At 47.7% G+C, this 21,690-nt stretch overlaps 1 protein-coding gene across 4 annotated transcripts in view; it reads right to left on the bottom strand.

Annotated features, from left to right (window-relative positions):
- Window positions 1–21,690, bottom strand: part of SLC13A4 (solute carrier family 13 member 4) — a 344,476-nt gene that overhangs the window by 107,193 nt on the left and 215,593 nt on the right. For all 4 annotated transcript variants that reach the window (XM_069628767.1, XM_069628768.1, XM_069628769.1 and 1 more), the window contains 2 exons: window positions 11,434–11,615; window positions 129–248 (listed from right to left, as the gene is read on the bottom strand). In XM_069628767.1, the coding sequence (XP_069484868.1) occupies window positions 129–248; window positions 11,434–11,615 (302 nt within the window). The remainder of the gene's footprint in view (window positions 1–128; window positions 249–11,433; window positions 11,616–21,690) is intronic.

Here is a 21,690-nt window from a genome sequence, read left to right as displayed (position 1 = left end):
AGGTCAATTATGCTAATACCCTATGAGATAATAGAATATTTATGTTGGTAATCACCTGCAGTGCGAGGGACATTCCATACCAAGGACTCACACACATCTGTAATTCAAGACTGGAGGCTTATACTCACTTGGGGCCCAGGAAAAGCCAGTGCATCCAAACCCAGGTGAGCAGCAGCATGGCAAGGCTGATAGGAAAGCTGAATACGAACCAAGTCCCAAAATTCACAACCTCTGCATCAGGATAACGCCTGCAAAGGACAGATCAACATTAGTGGTGAGAAAAAACCAGCTGGTACCTGGAAGAGAAGAACCTACCCAGAACCGTACAAGAGCTGCCGAAGTGTCTTGTCCTGTTTGTACATTCCAGAGACTCGGCAAGGCACGGTAGCTGTTTGCTTTACAGAAACCGACATCTTCACTCCATCGACTTTCCAGAGACTGCAACGCCACCTGCATTCCTACCACAAACACTTGTAGATTTGACCCATCCATTGCAGCAAGGTAACGCATGTCATTTGGCAAACTCAAAGTGATGCATGCACTTGCCACTTCTGGTTGAATCCACTCCCTGTAGTTCAACACCCCAAACCTTATGTTAAATCTTTTGGGTGTATGATGTGCTCCTGATCATGCTTTCTAGACATAGCCCCACCCCACCCCGTAAACCACCTATCACAGACGGCCCACCCCTTAATATGTATCATCTAAAATTAGAGTATGGCACTGACCACAGCATTTGGGTCCCGGACAGCTGTGGTGTATCCAGACTCTTATGACTGGGGTGGCCCAGGTGAGGCACTGATGTATGCAGCGGTGGCATGAATAATGAGCACGCACACACATAATGATCATAGTTTAGGATAAAATGGTGGAACCTGTGGTGGCCAATCAAATTCCAGGGGCAGCATATGCCATCACAGGCCACTCCCTGGACACGCCTCTGCAGGAGGGAGGGGGGACCCCTTTGCAAAGATATACATCTAGATTCTGAAACCCAAAAAGCAATTTAAGGAAGTATAAAGTGACTGCAACAATGGGCCCCATTACAAGTCAACCAGTCCGGAAACAACAGTAGCGGTAAATCCGGTGCCACTGTTGTTTCCGGACCGGCTGATTCCGAGTCCTGCAGGCGGGAGGTGTCACTCCCGCCAGGTCTGACCTTACCGGATCACTAGGGTTGTAATGCCCCGGTGATTCCGGCAATCACGGAGGCGGAATGGCATTACGGGTCCGGCAGCAGCCTACTGGTTTTTCTGGCACGGCTACCGCCAGACTCGTAATGAGGCCCAATGTCTTTTTGGGGAATCTGCACTGCAATCAGCCCTGTTCACTGACATAATGGGGTGCCCCAAACCCCCAGAGGTGCGGGGGGCTCCGCCTCCACATGTCCTGGAAGGGGGGCCCCCTTGGACTACAAAAAACTTTTTTTTTTGTCACTCTGCCTTCATAAAGACATTATTTCTGTAACAGCGCAACAGTAATCATTTCTTTATGAAGGAAGAGTGACTACAAAAATTAACTATTTCTTTTTTTAAGCCTGAGGGTACCCCCATCCCCATGACATGGAAGCCTCTAGGCTGGAGTCTCAATGTCATGGGTTGGGGGAGCTTTATGACTTCAAAAATAAATAGTTTATTTTTTAAGACACTCTGCCTTCATAAAGAAATTATTTCCATTAAGGTTCGGTCCTTAATGGAAAGAATTTCTTCCTGAACCCTGAATGACTTCAAAAAGCAACCGTTTATTTTTAAAGTAATAGGGCTCCACTCAACCCCATGACATGGAAGCCTCTAGGCTGGAGGTCTCAATGTCATGGGGTGGGGAGCTCTATGACTTCAAAAATAAATAGTTTATTTTTTAAGTCACTCTGCCTTCATAAAGAAATTATTTCCATTAAGGTTCGGTCCTTAATGGAAATAATTTCATTATGAAGTCGGAGTGACTTCAAAAAGCAACCATTTCTTTTGGAACTAATAGGGCTCCCCTCAACCCCATGATGTGTGTGAGTGTATGGTAAAAGGGAGCACACTTAAATGTATGGGTGTCTGGGTGTGTGTGTTGAGTGTATGGTGAAAGGGTGCACACTTAAATGTATAGGTGGCAGCCTGTGTGAGTGTATGGTGAAGGGGTGTACACTTAAATGTATAGGTAGCTGACTGTGTGAATGTACGGTGAAAGGGTGCACAACTAAATGTATGCGTGGCTGGGGGTGCATAATCAGTGTATGGTGAAAGGGTGCACACTTATGTATGGGTGGCTGCCTGGATATGCCTGAATGATGAAAGGGTGCACACTTAAATGTATAGGTGGCTGCCTGTGTGAGTGTATGGTGAAAGGGTGCACAATTGAATGTATAGGTGGCTGCCTGTGTGAGTGTATATTGAAAGGGTTCACACTTAAATGTATGGGTTGCTGCCTGGGTGTGTGTGCCTGTATGGTGAAAGTGTGCACACTTAAACGTAAGGGTGGCTGCCTCGGTGGGCCTGTATTGTGAAAGTGTGCCCACTTGAATGTATGGGTGACTGCCTGGGTGTGCTTCAATGTTACAAGCAGTTAACTCTCTCCATTAAGTCTGAAAGTACCCTCTTATGGACTGCTGTGAGAATAAGCGATCTCCGGTCCCCTCTCTACCCTTCCAATAACTTCCCTGGCAATTCAAGTACTAAACACACATCAAGATTCAATTGCCTAAAGAATTATGCATGCAGGTACTAACAATTAAATGCTTTACATTAGTAATTGCTGGGCCTTTGTTGAAAGTGAAACCCAGGTGCTGTTTAACATCTGTGTCCTGTTCTGTCCGGCAACGGCTCTGTAGGTCAGTCAGGTTGAGACAACATAGCCCAAAATGTTAAGGGGGTGTGCGGGATCTCGGGGTTGTGGGGGGGGGGCAGCCAGCTCAGTGGTGTTGCGGGATTACTTGTGTTTAATCCCTGGGTTACTTCTTGTCAATCTTCATTACTCATAGCCCTATTCTTCCTCATCCCAGTACTTGTGTATAAGGCATTGTGACTCATGCACAAGTACTGGCTTAGTTACCTGTAAACTTCATTGCTCCTAGTCCCACTTTTCCTCATCCCAGTACTTACCTATGAGGTAGGAGTCTCATACGCAAGGAGCCTCATACGCAAGCACTGGGACAAGGCAAAGGGACATGGAGGTAATTCTGGGCCGAGTAGCTGATTTTGGGGGTTGGGGCAGGGAGTGGGAGGGAGAGGGGATGTGTGGGGGGAGGTGTGGGGAGTGGGGTGGGAATTGTGCGATAAATCCTAATGGTCATCCATGGCCAGGCTAGGCGAGCTTGCTAGGCTAGCATTTGGGTGCTGCCAGTCTAGCCATTTCTTACTGCCGCATTGTATATTTCTCCGGGCATCTGTGATAAAATAACCATGATAAGTGTTATTGCTTCGACTGGCATTTTGGTGCAAATAGGCTAGGTATGTCTAAATGTGGCCTGGCATACTTTACTGTAATATGTTATTACGTGTCAGACTGGTCTACATTGTGCAGCCAGTTGGACATGTTTTCACTGTGTCATTACATTTTTATTAGCAAAGCATTATATTAATGAAGGCATTGATTTTCCTGTGCACTGTTGATGACTTGCATGTATTGGATTTTTTGATTGGTGTTACTGAACAAAATAATTGAAAACGCTCTGGACATTTAGCACATTTTTCTCAGAACGTGTGCTGTGTAATGCAATAAAACACATATTTATATCTTTCTCCTAGTGCAGTGTGTGGCATAACCCTGCAGCAGCACATTTGTGCAGATTGTGCAACCACAGTAATCTCCTCAAAAAACCCAACCGCAGTAATCTCCTCAAAAAACCCTCAATAGATGCCACGATCCCCACCAACTACGGACCCATCACCATGGTCCCTTTCCTCCTAAAAATCATAGATAAAATTGCTTATACTCAAGTCCAAGCCCACCTTGAAAACAACAAGCTATTAGGTGACAGACAATCAGGCTTTTGCCCTGGCCACAGCACTGAAACAGCGCTGCTGGATCTAAAAAATCAAATGGATGCAGTTAGGGAATCAGGACACCTGTGTATACTACTCCTACTTGACCTATCTGCGGCGTTTGATTTAGTGCACCATAACAAACTATGCCTAACCCTTGCAAACAACTTTCATTTCTCCAAGGAAGCGACTACTTGGATCAGTAGCCATAGGAGACACAGCAGCCGACCCCATCTTAGTCCCCCTGGGTGTCCCCGAAGGATCCTGTCTCTCCCCTACACTATATAATGCCTATAGTAAACTGCTTTTTGCAGCACTAGACGCAATGGGAGTAATCTACACAAACTTTGCAGATGACACACAAATACTTATCCCCATCTCAGGTAACCTAGAACAGGATACAATATGTGTGAATAAAATATATGCCAGCATCCAAAATTGGATGGCAGCTAACAGTTTATGTCTAAATGGAAAAAAAATTGAGATCCTCAAAGTAGGCTCACCTAGCCGATTAGCCAAGCTTCACCCACTATGCACCTCCATAGTCATCGACAAAACACCCATCCCAATCACAAATCAAGTGAAAATCCTAGGAGTTTATTTAGATTCAAGTCTCACCATGTGTAAACATATCAGCGCCCTTGCCTCAACCACAGCCTACACCACTAAACTCATCACATTAAGTCGCCCCTTCCTCACGCAACAACATTGCATCACACTAGCAGGAGCCCTTATTTGAACTAAATTAGATTACTGTAATATACTCATATTAGGCACTTAAAAAAACCCATCAAAAAATGCAATTTCTTCAGAACAAAGCAATAAGAGCAGCCCTAGGCATAAACAAAAGGGACCACATATCGCACCATAGGAGAGAGGCACATTGGTTACCCATCCAAGCCAGGATACTCCACAAAACTCTCTCAGTCACTCATAAATGTGTCACAGGTAATGCGCCTTCCTACCTCAACAACTGTTTAAACCGCAAAGGTACAACCAGATGCCTTAGATCTAATACAAAGCTACAGCTACAAGTCCCACATTTTAACAACGCAAGAACAGGTAACTCTAGTTTCACGGTTGCAGCTCCTAGAATTTGGAATTCTCTCCCTTCCAATATTAGCAACGAACCCATACTGATCAAATTCAAGAAACTACTAAAAACCTGGCTCTTTAAGAAACACTTCGCACTGTGGTCCTATGTACTATCCACGTAAATATCATATATGTAACTGTTGCAATGTCTGTATTTGTAACAACTAAAATAAATTATTCATATCATATGTAACCTTAAAGTTAAGTATTCTCCTGTAACTATGCCGTGATACCCTTGGGTTTGTGCATACAACAAATGTAATAAATAAATAAAATAAATAAATAGGACGGGCCAGAGTGTGGCACGACCCGTGGTTTTTGTTGCTGAGTTGGGGGGGGGGGCATCAGAATGGCTCGCAGGGGGGCCCACACATTTTGTGTTACACCACTGGCCCTGTTATGGGGATTTCAAGTAAGGAATTGCACTCAACCCTATTGGGATTTATTGAATCCACGTCCATCCAGAATTCTTTGCCATGTCCCGTTGATGTCTTCTTGTTACCCCTTACTTCCTTGAAAATGTGTGTTCGTCATTTCATGTCAGCTATGATTTTTTGGTTCTGACACTGAAGCCGGAAGCAACCAACAAAGCAACATCTACATAAGTACTCTTCACCCAGGAGAAAATCATTAAGCAGCATTTTGCAAACCTCTAACATCTGTGATAAGTGATTGGTGGTTACGATAAAGCCATGTGCTTAAATATTTGTTCAATAGCCTCCTGCTACATTGCATGCACATTTTAAAAGTCTACTATGGCCCTATTGTCCACTTCAATTAACACTAACCTTCAAAAATGTAGATGCTTAAAGTCAAACTATAAAAGAGGTGAAACTTCAAAGAAAGATTAGTAATGATAGTAAAGCCTAACACCTGCAATAGTGGGTGGCAGAAGTAAAACAGAAGACAACCAGGAAACGTTTTAAATACAATTGGTCACGCTGAGCTGGGATATGCTTTGGTTTCATATCCATTATCTTCCCCCTCGGTTTTCAGAGATTCATCTGTTAATGAATGTGTTTCAGATGCCCAACATGCAAAAGAAGAGGGGGTTTAGAAACACCCAAACCCTGGATTGCTCACTAATTACATATAAACCCGTCAGATACAGGACTCCGTAAATTTACCTATCTGCAAGATATGTATCACCAGCAAAGATCAAACAATTAAGAACGAACCTCAATATCAGACCTGCACCCAGTCAGGATCCAGCCGCCAGCATGATAAAAGACATCAAGCGCCACAAATATGATGCTAATACTTTTGCAATAAAACAGATGTTAATCAGTCAATCTGCATTGAAGATCCCTTTGATGAATAACCGGCTCCCCAACACCAGGACCCCACACATTGACTCCCCCAAGGCTCCACGCCTACATTTATTCATCCAAAGAACGGATGTTATCCTTCGAGATGTTGGACGACCATCTAGCGAACTGAGTAAGAACTTCTGCCAAGGACTGGATCAGAACCCGAACCCTCTGATCAGAAGACTCACTACCCCCGCTACAAACCCCTTCGACTGCAAACTGCGGCCCCTCACAGCGAAGACCCTGTGAAACCAGCCCTACTGTGACAAGTCCACACAGACCAAGAAGAAACCAAACCCACAACTATACACTAAACCCGAGAAGATGGAGGGATGAGGCTCAAGCCTTGATCACCGCTGATGGATAAAATCTATCAGCACGAAGAAGAAGCCGGATGTTATCCTGAAATCATCAGAAAAAGTGGGAGCAGGATTTGCCATGAAAAGGGTAGACGATGTGGGAGAGGGAATGAGACAACTAATGGATAGCAACACCTGCAGATTTCCGGGATCAGTCCATACACAAGACTTGAACAAGGTAATCAGCAATGTGGCTGTGAACTACAGAAAACAAGACCTGAACAAGGTGATCAGCAATGTGGCTGTGAACGACAGAACACACGACTTGAACAAGGTGATCAGTGGCTGTGAACTACAGAACGCAAGACTTGCACAAGGTGATCAGCAATGTGGCTGTGAACTACAGAAGACGGAATTTCATTGGAGAAACAGCTGATGTATTTGCTTACACTATTCCAAAGCATGGAACGTTTGAAATGCTTGCCACTGCTCTCACAATACAAACATGACTTTAACAAAAGATTACTCTACTTCTCTAATAGCAATGAACAGATTATTTCACCCCCCAAAGCAACAACATGAAACCATAAAATAGGGTTCCCCGTCACAACCATAATATCCACCAGTGGCACAGCTCAAGGAAGAATAACTTTATATGGCAATCTGCAATCTGCATGGCCGGCCTATTGTCCAGGAACTTCCATAACTTATAAAGGATTCCAATCTGTTTCTCTGAGGGCTTGAAAACTAAAGAAAAGGTTTGATGAGAGCACTCACTACATTTGATTTTATGCCACTTTGCACTAATATCTCTCATTATGGTAGATTTCTGGCACTTACTGAAAATCGTAACATAATATCTATAAAAAAGCCATCTACAAAAGTTCTTACCAACTTGTCAGGGCTCACCCTTACCTGCAACAACCTTATGGGCAATATAGCACTCCAGCTACAGTCCGATGGTTCAGCTATGGCACACACATTGTACCAGGCTGTTCCAATAACTCCATGGACAGAATAGCAATGCAAACAATTGCCAGTTCCACAAGTAAATCAATTTTCTGGCTCAAGAGAACAGAGGCTTTATAGGACTTTTAGCAACAGTATTCAATGTGCCATAGAATTCAAGAGCAGCTATCTTGCACTGGTACTGGCTGAACAGTACGCAGGTGGGTTATAAAAGACAAACATAATATGGTCATCAGAATGCGGAGGTTATTTTGCTCCTCACAGAGAAACGAGGCACAGAACGTAAGATGACCTCCACAGGCCCGCTGGTTACCCTGGTGATGTGTGCACATGCAAAGGTTCTGGCCAGCCCGGTATGAAAGAATCTCGAGCTCGTCTCCCAATTATGCGGCAGACCTTGAAACTGACATGCGGTACCTGGAAGATGACCTAGCCTTGGAACCGCTCCATCATTGCTTGTGTATTTGGTCAAATCCAAAAGCAGATCCAACTTAAGTTTTCATTACAGGTATTTCATGCACAAATGATGCACATCAAATCCCATGGTTGAAAAACATCGACAAGATGTTGACGCATATCCACGCACACAATCGCTTTATTTGTCCGACTCTGTTGAATCGTCCGGCTATATCTATTTTAAATCTCTTCTAAGGTGTTACATGTCTGACACACGTGAAAATAAGGAACTATTAACATCAATGAACTGTAAGCACATGATTCTTTTCAATAATCCTGGACAAGTATATTTATTTTGGCCAAAGGACACAGCAAAAAGACAACCCATAATGAGAGTAGTCGCCTGAGGGGTGCAACAACAACGAAAGACTGCCCTGCTAATTCTGCTAGCTGTGAGGATTGTCTTCCTTTCATGGTTTTTAGTCCCACTTACACAGCTGTCGCAACAAGAACACTGACTATGCTTCTACGAGATCGCGGTTTTTACCAGTGGAGACAAACATTTGTTTTTTGTTAGGTGCCGGATCTCCATTAGTCATCCTAGTCATTTTGATCATAGCCCCAGCAAGCGATTAAAATTAGGAACCAGTATTTAGCTGTGGAAGTGTAAGGTCTGTCTATGATCCTACTACTTGCTCTGCTTTGCATGTGTTCTGTCGAAAGATAATATTATTGCACTGAGTTCACTGTCTCAACTCGAACTACGATCATGATTTTATGAGATTGAGGTTGAGATTGAGGTATTTATCGTAGCTCACCAGCACTGTGTTCTTTGTTTTGTATTGGACTATCAATAACGGGGGGGGTGCTGGGGGGGTTGGACTATACTATTATATTTCCAGCATGTGATCAAAGTACGAAAGAATATTTATTTGTGGGAGTGTAATGTTTCTGAATATTTTTATTTATTGGTTATTTATTATGTATTGGTTATTTATAATTCGCCTATACAAGAAATGGTGTTTCAAGGTGCAGCAAGACGGGGGCGTGGTGGGACACAAGGAGAAGAATAACAAACAAAAAAAAAAACGGTCCTACTAGGCCTTGTGATATTCGGATCGTGCAAGTGCAGTAAGAATAATTACAAGAGAATTGGGAGGTGGGCGGAAGTGCCCATCAGTGCGGAACGCCCTAATGCTATTTATTTAATTATTTAGTTACTGTAGCATTGATAGCAGCGCCCAAGACCCTGAGGTATCACAGTGCTAGTTACAATAAGTGCAAATTATCAAGTTAAAGGAAGCAGGCTTTGGGAGAGCCACGCCCCATGGTGCGGGGGCTACATCAAATATGCAGGGACAAATAGGTAAGATGCAACATTAGGATGGGTGCACAATGGGAAAGCCTCACCTTATGGTGCAGGGGCGACAGCAATATGCAGGTACAAATAGGTAAAATGCAACATTAGGATGGGTGCACAATGGGAAATCCTCACCTCATGGTGCAGGGACGACATCAATGGGTGCACAATGGGAAAGCCTCACCTCATGGTGCCGGGGGCGACATCAAATATACATGTACAAATAGGTAAAATGCAACATTAGGATGGGTGCACAACGGGAAAGCCTCACCTCATGGTGCGGGGGGCTACATCAAATATGCATGTACAAATAGGTAAAATGCAACATTAGGATGGGTGCACAATGAGAAATCCTCCCCTCATGGTGCAGGGGCGACATCAATATGCAGGTACACATAGGTAAAATGCAACATTAGGATGGGTGCACAATGGGAAATCCTCACCTCCATGGAGCAGGGGCGACATCAATATACAGGTACAAATAGGTAAAATGCAACATTAGGATGGGTGCACAATGGGAAAGCCTCATCTCACGGTGCCGGGGGCGACATCAAATATGCATGTACAAATAGGAAAATGCAACATTAGGATGGGTGCACAATGGGAAAGCCCCACCTCATGGTGCGGGGGGCTTCATCAAATATGCATGTACACATAGGTAAAATGCAACATTAGGATGGGTGCACAATGGGAAATCCTCACCTCATGGTGTGGGGGGGCTACATCAAATATGCATGTACAAATAGGTAAAATGCAACATTAGGATGGGTGCACAATGAGAAAGCCTCACCTCATGGTGCGAGGGGCTACATCAAATATGCATGTACACATAGGTAAAATGCAACATTCGGATGGGTGCACAATGGGAAATCCTCACCTCATAATGTGGGGGGGCTACATCAAATATGCATGTACAAATTGGTAAAATGCAACATATGGATGGGTGCACAATGGGAAAGCCTCACCTCATGGTGCGGGGGACTACATTAAATATGCATGTACACATAGATAAAATGCAACATTACGATGGGTGCACAATGGGCTACATCAAATATGCATGTATAAATAGGTATAATGCAACATTAGGATGGGTGCACAAATTGGGAACAAGATCAGTATGGGACTTTGTGATTCACAATCAGTAAAATGGGTGTGTTGAGTATGAACACAGCGCATGGCTGGAACATGTCAAGTCCGCTAGTACATGTGGGTTAAATGTAAAACACAGCGCAAGGCTGTTGCATCAAGACAATCCTCGAATTCACTGGAGTCAGCGATCGGGAACAGAGCACAGCGACAAGTGCAAAGTATGTATATGCAGTTCGAAAGGACTCTAGCTACACAAGTCGGATAAAGGATATCACTATGAAAGCAAACATTGAGACAACCCTTGCTTTGTTTTATAATTGTCTTATGGAAATATATTTCCAAAAAGACATGAACTTGACATATATTATAGCAATAAACACTGCTTTGTTGGCCAGACAGTGCCTGTAACTGCCTGCCAGCCCGCAACATGTAGTGTGAGGGTTTTGCCAGGGCATAGGGACGTCAGCTATTAGCACCCTGGGGCTCTGTCCAGGCTGATAATAGTATTTTTTTTAAAATAAAATTGCCACAGAGACATTTGTGCTTGCCCAATTTTCCTTTAAAAAAAACTACAAACTAATATGGCAGTTAAGGAGAACAGTCAAGGGCCATAGTTCCTGTTTCTGTGGTGTCCATGAAGATGGAGTGCATGGCAGATGCACTGGAGAAAGGGTACGCGAGGGAAGGAAGTGGGTGGGTGGTGGCGGGAGTGGCACGCAAGTAGTGGTTGGGTTGATGGGCAAATGGGAAAGGGTCATTTGGTGCTGACCGAATTGGGGAGAAATAAGGCAGACACCTTGGGAGGCATCCCGGGAAGCTGCAAGAAGGTGGGCTGTTACTGTTGGATTCCACCTCCGCTCGGGCCACCGGCTTGGCCAGACGCTCTGCCCTTGCCCTAATAATTCAGAAGACCCATTCTCATGCTGTATTCTATCATCTCTTACGTGTTGAAGTGCTCCAGGAAGATGAGACTGGTGGAGGTCCCGATGATCGTGCTGAGCCCCCCGATGGTAGCAGCGTACGACACGCTAAGTGACAGGCACTTGCAGACCATGTGGTCATGATGGGATTTATACCGTTCATGCTGCTCCAGATTCCGGTTGACAGGAGGCGGCAGGACCAGGATCTGATGGAAAAACGGGAGATGATCTCAGTGGTCAGCTTCTGCGATTTCTTACATTTTGGAAAAGTGTGTCAGTCCCAGAGAACTTATGTATGGAAAAATCAGTATTCACACACAAGGCAGTCAGACATGCAAAAAGACAAGGAAGAGTCACAGACAGGCAGGGGTGCAGAAACTGTGCAAAGTTACTTTGATAGTGCCTATTTGCTACTCCCTTGAAAGAATGTTCAACAGAACTGATAGAAGTTGCAGATTTGCCCCACCCCTAACACCCAGCATTTCGTTACAGCAGTTTCACAGCCCAAACACACAAAGCAGTCAGAGAATAATGCAGCATAGAGCATGGCGTAACATCTTTGCATAGGCAGTCAGTGTTTAGTTTTAGTTTATTTGCTTATATAGCGCGCCAAACCTAAGGGTATCTGAGCGCTGTTACTTAACAATACAGAGGTAGTTACAACATAGAAATGCATATTAACAGTAATGACAAACAGGGCTTACAAAAGCTGTAAAAGCTGTACAGAGCAGTGCTGACATGTAAGGCTGCTGTACATGAACAGATAAGAAATACATTGCAATCGAGGATATGGTTAGCTGTCCAGTGTTACAGATCAGGATGCATAACTTCAACAGGTGAGAGGTCTCCAGGGCTTTTGACTAGTGTTACAGATCTAGGCGAATGTCCTGATGAGGGAGGGCAATTTTTAGGCATTCACGGGTGGCAGTGGGCAATAGCGGATAATAGGATATTAGAGCAGCTGAGAGAAGAGCCAACTTTTTACCTTGATTCTGAAGGAGAGGAAGGCGGGTTCGATTCTGAGCTCAGGAGGTGAGGAGTTCCAAGCTTCTTACCTCCTGAGCTCTAAATGTTGTCTCATTTACAATCGGCCACAGCTTCTTTCAGCATGTGGTCCCATAGCAACTATAGTATCCATAAACAAAGGTGGACACAAGCATTTACAAGTTGGTAACTTGGCAACACCAAGACCCTTCTAATCATTCGGAGACCAAGCAGCACGCAGGCCAAGCCATGGCAACTGGGTCCACATCCGCCAAGGCAGGATGTCGAGGCACGGATGCTATGCAGGCAGCCAATAAAATCATCTTAGAGCAGATGTATACTCAGCCAGTCAATGGGTGATAACCCTTTTACACGTCACATCACCACAGACAAAATCTCGGACTTTTGCACTGCAAGCCCGGGCACATTGCCCCTCTCTGAAAGTTCTTCCCACCAAGCCAGTGCCTTGCGAACAGGTCACTTCTAGGGTAACCAATGGCATCTCCCTAGTTGGCACTTTTGTTGATTAATCTACCAGGCGAGAGGTGTCCATGCTGCAACTGGGGCTCTCCAGCAGCTTCTTGGTCGTGGCTGTGTGGTCTGCTTCATTACTGTGCTTCTGCTCTCTGTGCTCAGCAGTGAGGCCTTGTGGTGGTGGTAATACTCTACCTCAGGCATGATGGAGCCTCACAGTGACGAAGGTTGGTTGAGGGACTCAGGGTCTTCCCTCAATGCCGCTGTTGGTCCTGATTGGCTATGGAACACAGGTGCACAGTGGAAGTAAAAAAGGGAGAGAGGCTGTTCCTCTATTAGGTTTAGCGATCACCTTGGAGCCTTTAAGTGATCCTGTTTCATGGGTTATATATGAATAAAAATCGCAATATATTCTGGGATTTTGAATAACTTCACTTGATATTTAACTGCCAACACAGTGGGGGTGTGCATGATGGATACCAAAATTGGAAAGTGTCTGTCTTTCTCTTTCTCTGTATTTTTTTATGGTTGGAATTTCACTATGAGTTTATATGTTTCTCTGCACTGACTGTTCTAAATATCAATCTTTCATTGTATGTTATATGTACTAAATATTAGGCCCATAATGTATATTTTGTAAATGTAAACACGCTCACAGAGTCTCTCACTCTCTCTCTCTCTCTTTCTCTCGCTCTCTCTCTCACACACCCATGCCCCCTCTCTTTCTCTCTCTCTCTCTCTCTCTCTCTCCCCCATCTCCCCTTCTCTCTCCTCCTCACTCTCTCCTCATACAATTCCTATAAATACATCACATGAAAGGTGCACTGGAATCTGGGGCCAGGGCAGTGCTTAATTTGTGCCAGCGTTTGCCGGTCCCCAACACCGGCAAAGCAGATGCGCCAGCCCACGCAGGGGGCGCTAGAGGCGCAGCTCACATAGCGGGCCGCCCCTCTGGCCGCCCCCTGCGGGGACTCGCCTCCTCTAGGGAGGACGCAGTCAGGGTGCCCTCGGGGGTCCGGCCGGAAACGGCCTGCACCCCTGAGGGCTTAAATAGCCCAGGGCTGAGAGAGCAAGTCCTCTCATCCAGCCCTGGCAGCAGTGACATGACATCATCGGCAGTGCAGCGGTGAGACACTTTGGAGGAGTCAGATTTCGAGGAGATACGGAACAGGAGATTTGAGGTAAAGGGTGGATACAATGGACAGCGCGGTGGCGCTTGTCCTTGCTGTTTGCCGGGGACCGTGGCATGTTCCTCCGCTTAATGCCGTGGCGGCATGGGTAAAGCGTTGAGTCGATGGGCAGCGCAGTGGCGCGTGTCCTTGCTGCGGTCCGGAGACCGGTGGGGTGCGGGCAGGAAGGGGGGTATCCCCGACATCACCCCACGTGGGCGACCTGGAAAATCACGCCGTCTGGCTACTCACGGCATTTCCTCCTCGGCGCCTAGAGGGCATCGAGGGATGTTATTTACCGGCACGCATGGCGCACGGTCGGTTGTCGGTTATTTTACGGGGCTTCGGGTGGGCCTGTGTCCGAGCGAAAAAAATGTGATTTTTGGATTTTAAGTAATTTGTGTACACATGATGGCTAGGAGGCAGCGATCGGAGCGATGGGTGCATGCCGGTTTTTTGTAACTCTAATTTATATAAAAAAGCGCGATGAGGTGGCGCTTGGTAGCAATCAGGCACACGCAGGGAATGGCCGCCGAGAGGCCATCTTATTTGCACCATCGGAATGGCACGGGGTTCCCTTTTGTTTGCCGCGCGTTCAGGGTGGACGCCGTCGGGTCACAAGCGAGCTGGTTATGTTGAAGTTGTTGTGTCATGAAAGGAGTTTCTTATGGCAAGTTGCGAATTTGTGCATTCATATGTGCATTCATATGGGAGCAAGGCTCGAAGGGTTTGGGTGCAGTGGACGGCTAAAAAGAACTTTCGGTCCTTTGTTTTTCAAGGAGGGGGGCGTTGCGGGAAGTTTTATACAAACGGATTGGCAGGCATTACTCCATTGTGCAATTGAATTACAAGGCAAGGGGAAGTGCACCACGAGAGCCGGGGCACCGTCTTCTTTCCCTGACTATCTACGGCGAAGCCGTATGCTGGCGTGACGGTCAGCTCTTCACTCATCAGGAGTGCAAGGGCAACGTTTCCAGGGCGGGCCGTTGAGATCGAGCTACAAGGTCTCGTCAAGCGGAGGAAGGCATTAATGTCTTTTATTAATATATGTAGTGTGCACAGGAAAGGGCGGTAGAATTTCTGTTAAGTTCGCAGCGATTGCAGAAAGCAGATAGCAATCAAAGAGGTCTCGTAAAGCTGAAGAAAGCATTAATGTGTTTATTAATACATGCTGCGAGCTAAGAGGTCTCGTAAAGCTGAGGAAAGCATTAATGTTTTTTAGTAATACATGCTGCGAGCTAATTTTAAAGAAACGGCCCTGAAAAAACAGCTGGGGTAAGCCACGGGCGGACACATTACAGTGGAGTGAAAAGGGTCAGTTTCGCTTGTGGAATGAAAGGTATTTACAACGAGCCTACACACAAGTATTTACGGATGGGTGTGCAAGCAAGGTTTAATTGAAAAGAAGTAGGATTAGTTTTACCGCATATTATCTTGCTAAAGAAGAGGAAATTAAGTACACAAGTGTTGAACGGTTTGTGCATTATAAAGCATAGTTCATTGTACACAGAAATAAAATAGTAGACCTACACGGTACACGAATTACACCCCCCCCCCTTTTTTTGGGACGTCCGTGGGGTACTGCGCCAATATGTGCATGCAATGTACAAGGAGTATGGGGCACGCGTATGGTTTTAGCCCGTAGGACTATATTAACAAATTATGTGTATGTTTGCAGATCACAGCGAATAGCTTCGAAGTACGGCAACAGAGGTGGTTTGTTAGAAGGAAAAAGGAAAAGATCTGTGGTAAGGAAGGGGGCCGACTGGGGGTGTGAAGTGGCTAGCAACTGCAAGGAGGCTGCCATTTGACTGCCACAGGTAATGCGACCAGGGGCCGGGTGGGAAACTGTCATTTGCGAAGGGCCACGGCACTGGAATTAAAACAGGGGTAGCAGTAACCGGGGACTCCATAAAAGGTTTTAAAGATACACAACTGGTCAACATTACATTAATCAACAGACTCCTGTTGCACTATTTTGTTTGTTTTCTTACGCAGGAGCAACATGTCCAGCCTGGGATCACCAAGTCTGTTCGACAGTGGGGAAGGCACTTCCGACAGTGGAAGGTCCTATGGGAGCCAAGAGGAGGCTCAGATGGTGGCATGGTTCCAGGAAAGGGTCAGGAATAAAGGTGCGGAATGGGCGAAAAGAATGGTGGAGCAGTCTCTGGAAGGATCGGCACCAACGGGATCACCAGACACAGGGGTACCTCCAACAGGGCCAGAGGTAGTGACACCCACTCCCACCAAGAGAAAGCGCGCGCCCAGGAAGCAGAAAGGTAAGGAGCATAACACTGTAGGAAATGCATCTCCAAATGTATCTATTCCGCTGCTCACAACAGATATTTCCCCAAGCACAGTTACCGACCAGGCACACGGGGCAAGCCAAGGGGTTCAGCCAGCAGCATTGGTAAACACTGGGTCTGGGGGAACGGTAGCAAACACGGGGACATCCGCCCAGGAGGTGGCACAGCCCATGGTAAGCGGGCAGACCATGGAGTGGGCAAAATTGGAATTGACTAGATTCATGGACCAGATGATGCTCCGGTTAGGACAGGTACCAGGGGCGCCTCAAGTGGTGAACGGGGTGGGCCCACTCGCTGTCTGGGGGCAACCAGCAGGGCCGGCTGCAGTCGCAGGGGCACAGGTAGGACTCCCAGGGCAGGTCAGCGGGATAGTGGCACCAGGCAATGGGATACCGCAAGCAGCAAGGGTGATACCACCAGAGGGGTTGCCCGTGGGTTCCTTAGGGTCCAATAGGGTGGCACCACCAGAGGGACTAGCAGTGACCTCCTTGGGTGCGGGGACATCCACTGTAAGCGGTGGGGTGCCATTGGTAACAATAGCCCCAGTACTGACAGGGAGAAGCACGTTGTCTTGGTACATTCATAAACAGGTAAAGGAACGGATATGGGCGAGGGATTACTTTGACATATTTTCTATGCTGACATCTGAAAATGAGGGCCCAGATGTTAATGTATCAAAAGAGGAGGAGAAAAAGAGGCAAAAAAGGTACAGGCCGGAGGAGACCATTGATAACTGGTCAAAAGCCTTCTCTCTGTATGCTACAGTGATGATGGAAAAGTTCCCAGAACAAGGGACGGACCTTTGGAATTACAGGGATACCATAGTAGCAGAACATAAGACATATGGGACGACGGGATGGATAGATTATGATAGGGGTTTCAGGCATAAGATGGAGGAGTTGCCCTCAATGTCTTGGGCCCAGAAGGACACGGAGGGTTGGTTCGCATTCATGGGTGGCCAGGAGAGGTCCAGCGAGCCAATCAGGGATACTACCAAGTCCGGGTCGGGTAGGTTCAACGAGGACAAGAGGGAAGCTTGGCAGCCCTTTCGGAACAGGCAGAGGGGCAGGGGGAAAGACGGCGCGATCAGACCGAGGGCACGGGGGAGCGGCAGGGGCACCTCAGGGGCCGACACACCCAAGGGCACGTGTAGGGGTTTTAATGCAGGGTACTGCCGCTTCGGGAGGGAATGTATATTTGCCCACGCCTGTGAAAAATGCAAAGGGTCCCACCCCGCCTCTTCATGCTATCAAGGGTCCAGGGGACCACGGGGCAGGGGCCGAGGAAAAAGCACCCAATGAGGGGAGCTGGGGGAAGGGACCCTCACCCATAAAGATCACAACATTACAACAATGGCTAACGGAATACCCCAAAATTGGCGAAGGAAGGTTGATCTCACAGGGCTTCAAGGAGGGGTTTAGGATCCCTTACGAAGGACCCCTAACTTCACGAGGGGCTAGGAACCTACCTTCAGCAGACAAGCTACCGGGGATTGTGAGCGAAAAACTGGCCAAAGAAAGAGCATTGGGGAGAATAGCGGGTCCATTTTGGGTGGCTCCCCTCCCGAACTTCATTGTGTCCCCATTGGGGGTTGTCCCTAAAAAAGAGGAAGGAAAGTACAGGTTAATTCACCACCTGTCTTACCCAGATGGGGATTCTGTGAACGATTGGCTGGACCCCGATTATTGCTCCGTTACATATGCTTCCTTTGACAAGGCAATGGAGCTACTGGGCCAGATGGGAAGAAGGGCATGGTTGGCAAAGGTCGACATTGAGTCCGCTTTCAGGCTCCTACCAGTCCACCCCGATAGTTTTCATTTGCTGGGATTCAAATGGGAAGGACAATTTTTCTTTGACAGATGCATGCCAATGGGGTGTGCTGTTTCATGTGCCTTCTTTGAACAATTCAGCTCCTTTTTGGAATGGGCAGCAAAAGAAAAAGAACCAAGGGGGGCAATGATGCATTACCTGGATGATTTTTTGTTTATTGGTAAGGAGGGGACTGAGGATTGCGGTACGGCATTAGCATCCTTTCAGGTTCTAATGGAAGAATTGGGGATACCCCTAGCCAAGGAGAAAACACAAACCCCAGTCCATGTCCTCACATTTCTAGGTATAGAAATTGATACTTGCAAAGGCACATGCAGGTTACCGACAGAAAAAGTGGAAGGCCTGATGGAGTTGATTTCCAGTATTCTAGCCAAAGAAAAGACAACGTTGGGGCAAGTGCAGCAGCTGCTGGGGAAACTCAACTTTGCAGCCAGGGTGGTTCCAGCGGGTCGGGTGTTTGCCAGGAGATTAGCAAGAGCCACAGCGGGGGTAACTAACAAACACCACCACATCAGGCTGAGCGCCGCACTCAAGGAGGACTTAGTCATGTGGCGGGGGTTTCTGAAGGGCTTCAACGGGGTAAGCCTTTGGCGGGACGCATGGGTAACCAGCAGTGAGTTGCAAATGTACTCAGACGCCTCAGGAAAGGAAGGGTTTGGTGTGATCTTGGGCACACACTGGTGTGCGCAGAAGTGGCCAACACAATGGAGAAAGAAAGGGAGGTTGGGGAACATTATGGCGCTAGAGCTGTTCCCAATCGTGATAGCCCTCCTGTTGTGGCCAGGTGAGTTGTGCAACAGGAGGGTCCGTTTTTGGTCGGACAACAAAGCAGTGGTCCAGGCCATCAACTTACAGTCCGCTTCATGCCCGGTGGTTCTCGGGCTGCTGAGGAAACTTGTGGAGGTATGCTTGTACCAGAATATTGAATTTAGGGCGAGACATGTACCAGGAATTGTGAATGTGGCTGCTGACGCTCTTTCTCGTTTTCAGTGGGAGAGATTCCGGAAGGCCCACCCAGGGGCACAACAGAAGGGCACAGAGTTCATGCAGGAGTGGTGGCACCTGATGTCGTGGACCCGACGCTCTGGAAACTTGGGGAGCAGTCGCTCTCACCAGGAGTGCGGTCCAGGTATCAGAAAGGCTACAGTAAGTTTGTAAGAGTGATTCAGGAGGAGGGTCATACAGACTTGGGTCTTACAGCACAGGTAGAGCGGTTCGTGCTATGGGCACACAGCCAGGGGCAGAGCAGGAGCTGGGTCACAAGCCATTTAGCCGCTGTAGCGTTCCATTCCAAACTAAAAGGAGAAGGGGACCCAACTAGGGAATTCTCAATAAGGGCAGCAGTCAAAGGTTGGGGAAAACTCGAAGGGTGCAGGAAGGATGTACGTAAGCCCATTAACTTTGAGGTGCTGGGGAAGTTACTTAAGGAACTGGAAGGTGTATGCTTTGACGTTTTTGAGCTCGGGCTCTTCAGGGCGGCATTTGCATTGGCATTTTTTGGGGCCCTCCGGGTGAGTGAATTGGTGGCAACAGGGAAAGCTGATGACTCTGGGCGGGCACTGGCTCCAGGGGATGTCACATTCACAGAGGATGGCCTCATGGTGAAGGTCAGGAAATCAAAGACCGATCAGGCCGGGAAAGGCGCCTCAATCAAATTACGAAGGGCAGGGGAGCAGTCCAGCTGCCCCACTTGGCTACTGTCGCACTACATGACAATGAGGCCAGCCGGGGGGAAGTACCTCTTAATACACAAGGACGGGTCCCCACTGACAATATTCCAATTCCGGAAGGTACTGGCCGTGGTTTTTAAAAAGGCAGGGTGTCAGGGGCAGGGATGGTCCACGCATGGCTTCCGGATAGGGGCAGCAACCACAGCATTTCAAGAGGGGATGCACGGCTCAGAGATCCAGAGGTTGGGCAGATGGCAATCCAACAGGTATAAACTGTACATTCGCCCAGGTGGGCAGGACAACCCAGCCCCTTCAGTGGAATAGGTCAGGTCCCAAGGGGGCAACAGAATGGGGGGGGGGGGTCTGGGGTGGAGTGAAGGAAAAAGGTTGTAACAACTTTGCAATTTTTGTTTATTGCAGCTGGGAGTACCGTCTGGATAATTGGCCACTCGTTTATCAGCAGAGCGGAGAAATGCGCCCGCACGAAGCCGGTGCGGGGGGCCAATTTGGGTTTTCGGGACACCGAGCTGGTGTGGCTAGGCACCCCAGGCATGCGCTGGCACTCACTTCTCCCCGCGCTGCGCAGGCAGATCACCAAGAGGGCCCCCCCGAGGTTGTTGGTGGTGCACCTTGGTGGGAATGACCTTGCAGACTTGGGAAGAGGCAGATTATTGAGAGTAATGCAGGAGGGCATTAGGATCTTAGCGAGAATGCTGCCTACAACGGAAATAGCTTGGTCTGAGCTGATCCCAAGGAAAGTATGGCGGGGAGCAGAGTCCAACGCTGCAATGGAAAGGTCTAGGAGGAGGGTGAACAAGAGCATGGAGCGCTGCATGAAGCAGGAAGGGCTGGTTTTTGTCAGACACCTGGAATTATGTGAAGGAAAACCAATAGACTTTGCAGCAGATGGAGTGCATCTTTCAGAACACGGGATGGGCCATTTCAATTTAGGACTATGGGGAATGATGGCAAGAACTGGGTGTAAATAGGGATTGGTGTGATTAGCAGGAGGGGGAATTTGGTGTGGGGGCATTTGGGGTCGCGGGGGGGCCACCCCAAAGCGTGGCGGAGTTACGAGGGCGGTCCTAGAGAAGGAGGCACGCTGCGGTCTGGTCCGTGAGCTACAAACACTGGCTGCTTCAGGCAGGATGGGGTGACACGGGCGCTGATTCCACTAGGGACGGTTGGGACTCCTCAACAACCGATGCAGTGGCCTTATTCGCTCCATACTCTCTGGAGGAATGACTGAACTGGCAGTGGAATCCAGGGCGGGCCGTTCTCGCAAGAACGGATTGGTGTGAGATGGCTCACAGGCTTTTGGACAAGGGATTTTTGTAAGGCGGGATTGGCGGAGCCACCCGGCTAAGGACCATGGTTGGTGCCAGGCACTCATAAGACCTGAGCAGGGATGGGGGGGCCGCCCTCAGAAGATGACTCCAAATTATGCGACCATATGTTTTTCCAAATAAATTGTTATATATGTTTCCAACTTTCAGAATGTCTCTGACTCCATCATTGGGGCATGCAAGCGGGGGAGGTTTATGCTTTTTGCCATTGTGATGTTGGGGGCCAAGGAGTAGGGGTTAGCCCCGCTAAGCAGATGCGCCAGCCCACGCAGGGGGCGCTAGAGGCGCAGCTCACATAGCGGGCCGCCCCTCTGGCCGCCCCCTGCGGGGACTCGCCTCCTCTAGGGAGGACGCAGTCAGGGTGCCCTCGGGGGTCCGGCCGGAAACGGCCTGCACCCCTGAGGGCTTAAATAGCCCAGGGCTGAGAGAGCAAGTCCTCTCATCCAGCCCTGGCAGCAGTGACATCCACCCTCCCACCCAAGCTGCGGAGAACTGCGACAGG

The sequence above is a fragment of the Ambystoma mexicanum genome, chromosome 12 (assembly GCF_040938575.1).
Source record: "Ambystoma mexicanum isolate Mex_15411 chromosome 12, UKY_AmexF1_1, whole genome shotgun sequence".
Taxonomy (NCBI): Eukaryota; Metazoa; Chordata; class Amphibia; order Caudata; family Ambystomatidae; genus Ambystoma; species Ambystoma mexicanum.
Note: the sequence above shows the minus strand (reverse complement) of the source record. Positions and strands in the feature narration are given on the sequence as shown.